Here is a 13,967-nt window from a genome sequence, read left to right as displayed (position 1 = left end):
GGTGTGAATTTCAGCATGTACTTGATATCATTGTCTTGCAACGAGGTGTGAATTTCAGCATGTACTTGATTTCATTGTCTCCCAACGAGGTGTGAATTTCAGTGTGTACTTGATTTCATTGTCTCCCAACGAGTTGTGAATTTCAGTGTGTACTTGATTTCATTGTCTCCCAACAAGGTGTGAATTTCAGTTTGTACTTGATTTCATTGGCTCCCAATGAGGTGAACATGAAAGACATAAAGGTAGTACAACAATCCCAAGGTCATTGTCATTAAAGGAACTAAACTGTCATAGAACTAAACTACCATGGCCTTCTTGAAAAGGAGATTTTGTTGGTTTAATTTAATTAAATTCCTTTAATTGAGATTGTAGAAGTGGTCAGTGATGGACATCACGTTTCTAATCAAATTACCTCTTAGACATAGTCAACTACCTTTTTATTGGGAAAAAATGTCTTTACGGATTTTTACGTCAAATGGTAACATAAGATTTACTTATAATTATTTTTCAAACATTATTCTTACTTTTAACATTTAAAATTCAAGAATTTTTTTATACATATTGCCATAAATAGATTTGAACTATAAAAAAAATCCTGCATGCCTTTCTCGCCTTAAATTCAAAGGTTTAAATAAATAAAATAAAAGATTCTTTATGGAATATAATTTTGATTTTTAAATAAGTGATAAATATTCATGAATAAATATGCATAAGTATAACCAGTCTTAAGGACAGATAATACAACCTTTTTCAAAAACCATGAAAATATGTATTTGTTCATATTACTGTGTTACTGCAGTACTGTGGCAGTTAGGTTAGAACATTAGCGGTATGCTGCTCTTTGTCTATTTAAGGCTAGCCTGGTTCCCTGTCCCTGTTTTGCTTCGTATACTCCACGTCACTAGGGCCAGGTGGAGTACAATGGATTCAGGGCGAATCTGCCCTGAATCTTAGCCCATTGTGACGTCGAATATGGCTGCGCTTCCGGTGAAGACGTTCATTGTGACGTCGTATTTTTCTACGTCGTCGACGTAATGTGTCATTGTTACGTCGATATTTACTTCCGTGGTTAACGGCAACGGCTCAAAAACCCAGGATTTAGCGCGCATTGTTCTGACCAATCAAAGGAAAGCATAGAATGTAATCCACCTGGCTCTCCTGCCTTGGCAAGGATGAGCCAGGGGACCAGGCTAATTTAAGGCAGGCTTTCCACAGAAAGTCGTTCCGTATTGCTTCACCAACCATGTTTCTACAGAAGTAATAAGGTTGGGACGGAGGTTCCTAGCAATACGTAGTGGAAAGAATTCCTTTGCAGTCCAACCACGCTTAACAAGGAGACATTTAATAATGTCATTTACATGACAGATTTGCAGCAGCATCATGAATATCAGTGCATCCAAATATGATTCGATGTCGCCGTAGAGAACACAGTCTTTCAATATGTTCATTCATGGGGATATTGCTCTAGTCAATCGGAACATCGCTCGGCTTTTTCCGTCAAGTCGAGAAAAAAAACTTTTTCTCGACTTGACCGAGTAATGTTCCGATTGTCCTATAGTTTGTCAAAGACATGATAAGTTCATCAAATTGTACAGTAAAAAACTGCATTACCTAATTGAAAAGTTTAAAGATGAGTAAAATTAGTCGATCTAAAAAAAATCCATAACAACAGCCCTCTATAATTTAGAATCAGTTCCTAGAAGGAGAAAGCATCTTCTGTCACCAGCCAGACCCGCAGTGAGGAAGATGGAACGTCCAGTTGTCAAATTCAGTATAATTACAAAGGCCTAGCAATTGGTATGGGAAAAAAAAGCAGGCAAAATAAGACCCAATAAAAGATTAATTTTGCTTACACGGTCATTTTTACGATAATAACAATTACAAAATTCCAAATTTAAACGAGGACTTTGAAATTCCTGATAATATTACTTAATTTGTCTGTCTCGGTTAAGAACCTGATTTTACTCTAAGCATGATATTTAGTATAGTAGATAGGTTTGAAGACATGAACACCATAAGTAGGTGATCGCGGAATTTTTATACATAAGGAAAGTTAACGGTGGAAGAGTGGAACTGGTTTGTCTTACAATTTAGCTGTTAGTTTGTCTTATCGTCTATAGTCAGTAAAAATGTGAAATAAACGTTGCATCCTCCGTGTTGTCTTCAATATACAAAATGATGATTTCGATCTTCTGAAAGTAATTTGGAGCTTTTAGATCCCACATCTTTTAGAGTACGTAGTTGTACAATACGTCTAATTTGCTCCTTCAGAAGCAGTTTATATTTCTGTAAGGATTGTGACTGAGTTAGCATTTGTTTCACTGTGTAATGTCTTTCTATTTGTAAGAATATAGTTTGAGAATCCAGTATAGCTAGATACATGCAGAATATATCGAACTTGCCTTGGTTGACATGAATACTAAAAATTCTAGATACTGAAATGTGATTCTGAAACATATTAAGAAAGTGAAATGCAGATATAAGTTGGATTTCCGAATGTTGGAATAAGACCGAGTTATCTGATCTGCACACAAAAAGGCGTTCGATTTGCTTTATATTTTACCTTTTGTTGAAAGTATATGCATCTTCCTAAGGTTCATTCCAAACACAACAGAATTGTAAAGTATCAGAATTCGGGAATTTATAATAATTCCACATCAACACGACAAACATGAACAATTTGTAAATAAATCAAATTATACGGAAACACATTTCACACACCAGATATGATGCCATGTAACAAGGGATTGTCTATCGTATCTAGGCGTCATTAATTATGCTTTATTAACTACTTTCACATTCATCTTGTGCATAAAATCAAATTTATTTTTGAATGTATAAGTAATGTAATGATAAAAATGTCTAAAATTTTGGCTAAAAGAAACCTCTTTCTCTTTTTTAAAAAATCTTTTCTTTTTTATTTATCATTCAAACATATTTGCAGAAAATGTCTTCAGAATTTTAGCAGAGACAGTGATAGTTTCAGGAATACAGTTTATGAGAGAACATAACTGCTGATCTTTTGATTTCGCTAAGTCATCAATATTTTAACATTTCCTGGCGACTTCAAAAGGGGGGGGGGCTAAAGGCTTCTTGTTCACCTCTGACAAAACAACCTCTACTGTGTTCTACATGTGTCTACGAGACCTCTCTTTGAATGTCATGGTCGGTTAAACTCGGTCAGATATTTTTAATCGTAGGGAAAGGGGGGAGGGGTAGGTTCGAACTTTAGTACCTAATTTTTTCTCCAAACACCAAAACTTTACCCATTTTTAGCCTATACTGCGAGGTGTCTGTGGAAATGGGGGGGGGGGGGCTTAACCTATGTGACAAGGTTCAATGTCTTTACTAAGTATATAAGGGAAAAAAGGGGGGCTTAGCTCCCCTAGCCTCCCCCCCCCTGGTTCCGATGCCTATGATAAAGAAAGGAAGTGGCTACGATTTTTATGAAATTTTAATGTCCGATGAGGAATTATATTCCCAAAAAGTAATACAAGAGTTTCCATGGCAATTGAACACTCCATTATTTCAGATTGTTTATTAACATGTTCAGAAACGTAAAAACTATAAGAAATTTGAAAACTTGACTATGTAATTCATATATCAATATGACAATCAATATGACTGTACCTCGATCTATATTGAGAAATTCAATATATTTTATCAATATATTTTAACTTCATGAAAGGATTTTTATTTATACCCCCCCCCCTTCCCACAAAAAAAAACACGAACATCCTGTTTATATGACTTCCCGCTCTCAATTTTCACAGAAATGCATAAAATAAAGGTAAAATAGTATATTTTGTATCGATTAAAATGCAACCAAAAAATTTAATGTGTCTCTGAAATAAAAATTTCATGCTAAATTGACATAAAAATGATACTCAGCTTCAATTAGCCATTTTCAAACTGTTTTCCCGTGGGTATTTATTTCATCTTATTTTATTTTCTTTTATAATAATAACGTTGGTATTCTATAATGGCAGAGATATACAATTATGACTCGCTTATATACAGTACTCTCTAACTGTTAGGAGTAATTTATATTTCACGAGAAAGGGACGCCATACATTTTTCAGTAAAAATACATAACACGGCGTCAGTCGTTTAATTTCTTTAAAATTTCACGTTTTGTGAATAGTGCACAAATTAGAAAATTAAGTATATGGAATACTTTAATGGGAAATAAAGACAAACGAAGTGTAGTTTTTATTTTTTAGAAATTATATTGAAAAATAATAACGCCATTGTGTCCTCTTTGTTACCCCAGCAGTGTTTGTTGTGTGATTTTAAACTTATTTGACAACCTTATGAATTAGGTTTGATAAAAATAAATCCACAAGATACTGATGTACAAGTAACAGTTACTGGCATAATGCGCCGTTGCTTTATTCTTTAGTTTTTTATAGAAAGTTGCACGGAATACCCGATTTCGCGGATTCAATGATACCCTTCACTGCATGAAAAGTCGGGTTTAATTTTACCTTAAATGTGATTTAAATGCTGCGATTATTTAATGTTTAAATGCATATTATAACATATTGTGGGATCGTAAATGTTAGAAAATAATTAGCATTTAATACGAGTTTAATGAAAAATTAAAAGAAAAAATTTAATAAAGTTTGGAAAATTGTAAACTTACCAATACGTACGGATTTTAGTCTGCCGTAAACAATTATTATACCTCTAATATACAAAACGTATAATTATTATTAAACATGGCCATAAAATTAAGTTTTACGGTCACATTAAATTTGTTCGTTTAATAAAATTTAACAAAGATCTTTACCTCATTATTTTTTGTTAAATTCACACTTTACTTTATAATACTTCCAAAAATAAAGTTATATACGGAGAATTGTAAACTTACTAATACGTGCAAATTTTATTCTTTCATAAACTATTATTTAATCTCTTGTATATGTGATGAAAATGTACGGATTAAACCTTCCCATATAATTAAGATTTAAGGTTGTATTTGATGAAATTTAACATTATTATATTATTGCATAATATTTTTATTTTACATTTATTCCATCAATAATTTGTATGGTTTACAATTGTGGGTTTTTTGGCAAGTATTTTACAATCTTACACAAATCCATTTCTCATTCAATTTTATTAGATGTTATCTCAATAGTGTACAAACAATGAGTTCTAACAAAGTACAAAATATTTCAAATTTAAGCCTAAAAGACAGAATTAAAAAATTTACAATCATGATTGTAGCTCAATTATAATGGAGTAAATTTCTACATACCAGTAGTAAGTAATATACTGAAGTAATTATAATAATATAAGAATAGTATTGTATGTAAAATTCCAATCCGCAATAAATTAAAACACAACAGGTAAAAAATGTAGTCATTCTGGACTCCAAAAGACTGCAAAATCTGACTGAAACTGCCCCTATTAAAACTTCTGCATGGGTTGTAAATGGCTTTTCAATTTCCCACAATAAATTATATCATACTTTGCATAAAAAGAATAAAAGTTGCCAATAAAAGTTGTCCATTCTTTTTACATGTACATTTTAATAAGACACACTAAGCCACTAACAGAGAAGCCTCACTCGCCCACAAGTAACAGCAAAAGGATCGGTCAGAGACATCACCTTTCTCTTGCTTGGGTATCAAGATCTGCAACTTACTGCCAGCAAAGCTCTTTTAGACCACCCTTATATTGTTTCCCAAGTATTTCAACAATAGATGTCCATGCACTAATTATCCAAGTTCAACTTGAAAAATACTTAATGTTGACTGTGAAAAATACAAGACCCAAAAAAATCCTTTATATCATTTGGTTATGTCAATTCAAAATAAGGAAAAAGTATCACAATTACACAAACCAATAGCAGCTTAAATTTGTTTACAATACATGTAGCTCATTTCTGTTCCAACTGCTACATGTAGGTTTATTGCTTGATGATTGTAATATAACATATCCTCATTAAATCAACGCTACATTGGAATGCAAAACATTTCAAGTGATATTTTCAACTTTGCTTTAAAATATCAAAAATGAGCTCTGAAACATGCACATAAAAAAGTCCTGTATAAACATATGTAAAAGTATATTTAACAATTTTTTAAGCCTTAATTACAATTTCATAACTCATAATTCATAAACTCTCTTACTTCAAATGGAAGGAAACAAATTAATATTTTACTCTTGCAATTCTCATTTATTTACTCTTGCAATATCAATTGTGATATTTATTAAAATCACAATTCACCCCTTTTTTACTCAGAAATGTCTCTACCTCATTTGCCTATTCTATTTTTTACATCTATGACTCACTAAGCCACTGGCAGAGAAGCCTCACTCGCCCACAAGCAACAGCAAAAGGATCGGTCAGAGACGCCACCTTTCTCTTACTTGGGTATCAAGATCTGCAACTTACTGCCATCAAAGCTCTTTCAGACTACCCTTGATCATGATTGTCTTATTTTTTCCACAATAATGTCCATGCACTTATTATTTAAGTTAGACTTGTACATATATGTGAAATATAAATCAAGATTAAAATGTATGTGATTGCAGACCAATAAATGTTTAAACAATAAAATACATAACAGTTTTAATCTGTAATGAAGCATAAGAAAAAACTTTCACTGTCAAAAATACAACACTAGGTATATTTTTCTTATCTAACATTGAGTTTGTGCAAAACAGTAGCAACTCAGATATTTCATCTCTTAGCCCATCTCTGTTCAACTAATACATCCATAGGTTTGACTCTTTTAGATTCTTTATTTGTCCTAGTTCTTCTTATGCTCTGCCTTTTAGAGTGCTTTGATTTGAGAATGGCACTTTTGGTGTCCTGTTCTTTAAGGACATTCTCACATTCATCAGAACGCAACTTCAGCTTTCTAATTTCATAGATAGTATTATCTTTAGAATCATTTTTTGTACTATGAAGATGTAATCAATATTTAAAACTGCTTTTTCTTGCTTCTTCTTGTCTTCATGCCAAGAAGTTTTCAGCTCTGGAGAAGCACCCCTAGCTCCTAATTTCTACAATAAACATAAAAATAAATACCCATACATATTATATGTGTGCTTCCGGATTTATGCAATTGCATATATTAAATAGTAAACACAAAATCTGAGTTGATTTTAAAATTATCATTTGACCTAGAGGAAACACAGCTCAATTTTGCTTAATTAAATATTTACAGAAGACTACAAAAGATATGCCATTTTTCAAATCTGGGTAATAAAGACAGATAATTATCTATAATTTCAGGCCAGCGAGCTACAGATTTCGAAGCGTGTAAATTTGGGTCTAATGATTTTTTTCATCATCTTTTTTTTGGAGCATTTTACCTGCTTGACCTTGAACATGTTGAGGTGCCCTTTTCTCTGCTCCTCCACACTAATTCTTTCATTTAGCAGCAAGATACTATGGATATGGTAAAAAGCTGTCATAAACAAAATATGAAAAATTAATAACAGGTGTGGCTCTCCATAGAAAGAATATACAAAAAAGGAGAAAAAATATACAAACAGGGTATACTTATGACTAACATGACTACAGCAAGAAGATAACATTTTACGCAATGAAAAAAATTCTCTGTGTCATCTAGTTAAGTGAATTGCATAAAAAAAAATTATAATTATATGTATAGATCAAATTTATAGACGACAAAATATGATATGAAACATACATAATGGTACCGTAGTCCGAGCACATGGAATTTGAAGATTTACAAAGTGTTGGAAAATGCAAAGAATAGCATTTACAGCATTTATCATATTAATACACACATATATATAGTTTCACAGCAGCAAGCTGCACAATTTGTGGAAGTACATGTAAATTGGGGACTGGTGACTTTTTGCCATTTTTTTTTTAGCAATTTACCAATGTATTTACCTGCTTGACCTTGAATATGTTGAGGTGCGCAGCCCTTTTCTTCGTGTTCCTCCACGATATTTTATTTAATGTAGCAGAAAGATACTATGGATAAAAAAAAATATGAAAAATTAAAAGCAGGTATGGCATCTCGTAGAAAAAATATACAAACAGATGTATTTATGATATAAAGCAAGTAGATAACATTCATACAATAATAAAATCCTCAAACTTTGTGATCTAGTACATATTATGATATGTATTATATTAAATTTAGAGACGACAAAACATGATATGAAATGGGTGTACATACTCGGAACACATGGAACTTAAGTGTAAACTTAAATGCAAAGGTAAGCATCTACAGCATTTAACATGCAAGTTATTGGGATAATGAACAAGTGATTTAACATAAAGTAAAATATATTAACAACTTACACTGTAGATAGCAAGTTTTTTAAGTGGACAACAAATGCAAACTTCCAGTAAATGGTGGCAATCTCATACACAATAAGTTGTACAACAAATGATTAGTTTGTACCTCATACTGGGTAGCCAAATATCTGGTCAAGTCACTTTCAGGAAGAGAGCCTCAGCAAGTTCAATGTTGATCATTCCCATAGCTACTTCAAACTTTTCTGGCACAATTTCTGAAAGAAAAGATGTATCTTGCAGGGATTTTTATTCAAACTAGGAATAATTCTCATGAATGTAAAAATTTGAAAAGTTTATAGATGACCGACGAATACCAGACACAGAACAGAAAACTCGCTCGGGTCTTAAAATGGCTCAGGTGAGCTAAAATAAATCAATTCATGTGATTTTATTGATCTTATCAGAAAATTTAAGAAATCTTACCGTTGTGTTAATCTTCATACTGCTTTTGTCATTTCTTGTGAGCATTTGGATTCCTGTAAATAATGCATGCATAATTGTGCATCATAGAATGTGATAGCTATTTTTAATAATTCATGCTTACGTATTTAACGTAAAAAAATTATGCATAGCTCAGAATCCATTGCTATTGTATTTTTAGGATAAGGAAAATAAGAATATAAACCTTGTATTGTCTACTTGGTATATAGCATTTCAAGTTGTTGCAATATTTTTTATACTCTTATGCATAAAGATACAAGTTAATAAAACATTTTATATTATTTGTGATAATAGAAAATTTGAGCGGTATGGTTCTCACCATTTTCACAAGCTGTCTACATAGCCGGCGTTATGGGGAATCATCTCAGGCACAGTCCACACTGCAACTATTTAAATAATCAAAATAAGTGCTCAATATATTCTTGAGTAGGCATTAAGAAATAAATAAATAATTAATTACCCTTTATAATTTATTACATTGTACAACACTCTCTGTAAATGCTGAACAGAGGAACACTTTAGTGACAAAAATTCTGAAACCAATCCCAAAATCCATCTTTAAGTAAGATGGTTAAAAGTGTTAAATAATTATTACAAAATGTAAATAGGGCTTGCCCAAACGTTTTTACTGCCAGGCATTTTATGTGTACAGCCCAGACTAAGGAACAGTAACATTATCAGTAGCAGAGGCAATTATTCATTCAAGGACACATGATAAAATTTTGTACATTGTTCCTACCGCTAAACAGGATCGTAAATGTCTTCATCTTCTGTTAAAACATAAATTCCATCCAAAGTTTATCATGCTTCTCCTTTTCGAGTAACTCTCTTTCGCCCCTTCCTCCCGTACAACATCATTATCAAATTCAACATGGCTGCGTGGAACTCTCCAAAAAATTGAATTTCGGCGCGGTGTGTTGTTTTTAAATAAATTGCTTTTCGAGCCCGACTTCGATCCCAATGTAATTGTACTACAGTGGTAGTCGATAGAGAAAAAACTAAGTTATATTCCACAGTTTTGAAAAATCTACATAAGGTTTAAATAAATAAAAATGAGAAATAAATAAATTAAAATGAATAGGGTGCCTAGATATTTTTTTTTCAAAAATGTTTCAACATAAGTTTACTCTAGGTATAAAGAATTATTTATGACATATTCAAAATACCAAAAATGTACTTAAACTTTAAGTAGCCTATAAGCATATTTACTTTTACATGTCGATATTCTTAAACGGGACGTATAATTATCTCAATTAAACTATATTATTCTCGACGTATTTTGCATTAAATATGATTATACTTATTCGAAAACTGTATTTAATTATATCACAATATATTTCATGTAAAATGTACCGTTATACATAAATTAAATTCAATACAAGAAATTTACTGGAGTAAACGAATTTATTAAATTATATTAAACGCGACTTTTCATGCAGTGCTTATATCGAGTATTATACGCGATTTCAAGGATAATACCCGATTTCGAGTATTCTCTCCGACCTGTTAAATCTGGACTATCAAGATCCTATAATGAAATTAAATGTAAAGATAAGAAGAGGCATTTTGGCAAGCCATGCGCATGCACACAGCTACATATTTTATAAAATCTTTCCAGCAGCAACGGACGTCTAAATATCACAGTGACTTCAGCTATAACATACCACTTTTTAGCTCACCTAAACCGAAGGCTCAATTGAGCTTTCCTGATCACATTTTGTCTGGCGTCGGTCTATCTAGCTGTCTGTCTGTCCGTCTGTTTGTAAACTTTTCACATTTTCGACTTCTTCTCAAGAACCGCTGGGCCAATTTCAATCAAACTTGCCACAAAGTATCCTTGGGTGAAGGGGTTTCCAGTTTGTTCAAACGAAGGTCACGCTCTTATTCAAAGGGAGATAATTGGGAATTAATGAAAATTTGGTGGCATTTTTAAATAAAAAGATTCCTACCTCTTCGTCAGGATGGGGGCGGGGTTGAAGGACGATAGAAACTCCATTTTATACCCTATTATTCTATAAATTCTAAATTTACGTCTTATTCTTAATATCTAATTTCATTCTAAAAGTAAAAACAATTTGTTATGTAAAGACATGTCAATGAATAATCTGACTTGACAAAATGCCCCCCCCCCCCCCCCCCCCGTTTCTAGAATTTAAACGGCAGTCCCCTAAAAACTATAGCAATATCTTGTATATCTTTTTGAGTCCTTTAAAAATTGAATAGAAAACGTTTGTTAAAATTGATCTGCAGCAAGGCGTTACTAGAATTTCAATCAAATATTGACTAGATTTTAAGCCTCGATAGAATTCACGCAATGAAAAAATCTTCTCTTCACAAATAAATCGCATTTACCTCATTAATATAAATTGGGATATGTTGCTGCTAATTTGCTATATATAAATTAATTCTATTTGAATTTCGATTATTCTCTTTATATTTAGAGGTATTGTTTTTATATTTCGCATATCCCCAATATACACATATTTTTGTTTTACAGTTAACCTTTGTGTTACATATACGTGACACAGAAAATTTGTTTGTCAGGTAACTGTTAAACACTTGTCACATGACACCAAATTACCAGAAAGAAGACAGACAAACCGAAAGTTGTAAGAATGGTTAACTGAAATACTTCAACAGAAACTATGAGTATGTATTTTTGACTAGATCATTTTAATAGTGATATATATATGCTGTATTTTTTACACATCTGATGAAGCAGTCCCTTTAATGATTCAAACAAAGTCGGTTGTTTTTTAATTTCCTAACTGTAATTGTCAGTGTAGTACTAAACTTAATTTGTAGTATTAAACTTAACGTCTGTCACACATACCGGCATTGACTTAAAAAATAACAAATTATATACATTGCTTCTTTATTTTAATTATCTTGTTATTTTTCAGATATAACTGCAATGTAGGAAAAGAAATGGCCACTGCTACCAGCCAGGCACAGGAACTCATAACCTGTGACCTTTGTGTCAAACCTGTCCAACAATTTTGTAACAGCTGCCAAATCGGTCTGTATGAAGACTGCATCAACAAACATATCAAGAGCCTCAAGTCCATGAAGCATGACATTGTTCCTTTCACAAAGCGTACAGTACAGCTTGTGTTCCCTCAGTGTACATCTCATTCCCACCAGAGATGTGAGGCCCACTGTCAACAGTGTGATGTCCCAGTCTGCATCAAATGTCTCACTGGTCAACATAAAAGCCATGCTTTCGATGACCTAGATAAAATCATAGCTTTGAAGAGAGAAAAAATTAAACAAGAAACTGGAGAAATTGAGGGCATTATCCTGAAGACCACAACACAAGATTCAGACACTGAAAACAAAATTTCCAAATCCATGATTCATTATACAAATTTACAGAAACAGGCAACTGATCAAAGAAAACAATGGCACCAAGAGGTGGACAACATCTTCAACAAAATGGAATCCCTGATCCAGTCACTCAGAGATCATCATATTACAAATCTAAAATCTTGCCAGTCCAAACTCAGAAGTCAGAATTCCATTATGGGCCAAACTGTTGAAGAAAACAAAGAAATCCTGAAGTCCAACAAAGTGTCTGATGTCAACAACTACCAATCCAAACTGAAAGAATACAGGATCATTCCACAAATACCTGATTTACCATTGCCCTCTCTTCAAACAAACACAGTCCAAGGAAGAGAACTCAGCATAGATTAGGAGAAAACAAGGCTACACTGACACAGACATCACTATCCAGTCTGACAGATAAAGTCTCCTTTTTATCTGTTAATGAATTATTAAAAGAAGCCAAAGTGATTGCAAACATTCCAACAAATGTTAAAAACTTACTTAAAATGGCCTGTGTAGGATCAGATAAAGCTTGGGTTAGTGGTAGAGACAAAATGATAACATGTGTGGACATACATGGAGCTGTACAAGACATTGTCACCAGTACATGTAAGAAATTCCCTGCTGATATTAAAGTGACCAAACAGGGGGAACTGATATACAGTGATTATATCAATAGGACTGTGAACATTGTCAGAAGTGGGAAGACAAAGAAACTTGTCACCACACCAAGGGGCTGGTATCCATCAGGACTATGTTGTACCAGGTCAGGGGACATCGTAGTTGGTATGGTTAATACTGATTTTGGTCATAATAAATTAGTCCGTTATCAGGGACAGAGAGTGGCACAAGAAATAGAAAAAGATGAACATGGTAATCCAATCTATCAAGGAGGTAAATATCCAATGTATGTGGTGGAGAACAACAATGGAGACATAGTGGCCTCTGATATCAATGCTACAGCAGTGGTAGTGGTGGACAGGACAGGAAAAGTCAGATTCCGATACAAAAACAAACCTCCAGGGGAAAAGCAATCATTTGGTTCTGGTCAAATAGTGACAGATTCCTTGGGACACATCATTGTGACTGATGAATTCAATGACTGTTTACACATCCTTGATCAGAATGGACAGTTCCTGAGGTGTGTGGATAATTGTGGACTAGAGGATCCTACTGGACTGAGTGTAGACAGTGAGGGGAGGTTGTGGGTAGGGTTGTATGATTCAAGGGAAGTAAAAGTTATCCATTACATGAAATAAACATCAAACATTTACTCCTAAAGAAATGTTTTAACATGCGTTTATCAAAGATATCAAAATTACAATTTTAAATAATTTTTATCTTTTGTACCAACTGAGGATTTTAAAATTTATAGAAGTATCAAAGTACCTGTACAAGAATTTTTTTTTTTTTATGTTTGTGATAAAATTGAAAGATGTACTTGAATAAAGCAGGGATCAAATACATGTACGCATTGAAGTACCGGTATTTAAGGATGTTAGATCCTGCAATCAAACGACTTCAGAATTTGTTGTAAAGTTTATTTAATCAAAAAGAAACAAGAGGCCAATTGGCGACAGAGCTCATCTGCACAAAAACGAACAAATCAGTTCAGTGTTGAAAAGTGTACAGAGGAGAGGGGAAGGGAGGCTTAAATTCTCTGAGGATGCTTTCAAGTCTGTATAACCAATGGAGAGAGAGAGAGAGAGAGAGAGAGAGAGAGAGAGAGAGAGAGAGAGAGAGAGAGAGAGAGAGAGACAGAGAGCACATTTATAAGGATACTCACTTCCGCCTCAGCCCGGGGTTGAACTCTCGACCTACGGAATCTGTCTCCTAGCAGTACAGAAACAGCGAGTTACACCGCTCGGCTTCCTAGGCAAGTTAAGGTGGAATGCCAAACCAA

At 33.3% G+C, this 13,967-nt stretch overlaps 2 protein-coding genes and 1 long non-coding RNA gene across 3 annotated transcripts; 2 read left to right on the top strand and 1 right to left on the bottom strand.

Moving 5' to 3' along the window:
* Positions 1 to 6,839: 6,839 nt before the first annotated feature.
* On the bottom strand, positions 6,840 to 9,634 carry LOC134233857 (uncharacterized). Its single transcript, XR_009985079.1, has 7 exons — positions 9,477 to 9,634; positions 9,057 to 9,123; positions 8,720 to 8,772; positions 8,403 to 8,511; positions 7,883 to 7,966; positions 7,333 to 7,427; positions 6,840 to 7,020 (listed from the first exon to the last, which is right to left on the bottom strand). It is a non-coding gene; the product is annotated as an uncharacterized LOC134233857 (long non-coding RNA).
* Positions 9,635 to 11,665: 2,031 nt separating this feature from the next.
* LOC134233855 (E3 ubiquitin-protein ligase TRIM45-like) lies at positions 11,666 to 12,433 on the top strand. Its single transcript, XM_062715906.1, has one exon. It carries the CDS (start codon positions 11,666 to 11,668, stop codon positions 12,431 to 12,433), a length of 768 nt encoding a protein of 255 aa, XP_062571890.1.
* Positions 12,434 to 12,570: 137 nt separating this feature from the next.
* On the top strand, positions 12,571 to 13,323 carry LOC134233854 (uncharacterized). Its single transcript, XM_062715905.1, has one exon. The coding sequence runs from the start codon at positions 12,571 to 12,573 to the stop codon at positions 13,321 to 13,323; it is 753 nt and encodes a 250-aa protein (XP_062571889.1).
* The last annotated feature ends 644 nt before the right edge of the window (positions 13,324 to 13,967 follow it).

Source organism: Saccostrea cucullata, unplaced genomic scaffold (genome assembly GCF_032062105.1).
Source record: "Saccostrea cucullata isolate Sc308-1 unplaced genomic scaffold, CSIRO_AGI_Scuc_v1 ctg9973, whole genome shotgun sequence".
Lineage (NCBI taxonomy): Eukaryota > Metazoa > Mollusca > Bivalvia > Ostreida > Ostreidae > Saccostrea > Saccostrea cuccullata.
Note: the sequence above shows the minus strand (reverse complement) of the source record. Positions and strands in the feature narration are given on the sequence as shown.

Excerpts from the sequence above, each read along its gene's own strand:
- LOC134233855 (XM_062715906.1), top strand. The coding sequence starts at position 11,666 with ATGGCCACTGCTACCAGCCAGGCACAGGAACTCATAACCTGTGACCTT.
- LOC134233854 (XM_062715905.1), top strand. The coding sequence starts at position 12,571 with ATGGCCTGTGTAGGATCAGATAAAGCTTGGGTTAGTGGTAGAGACAAA.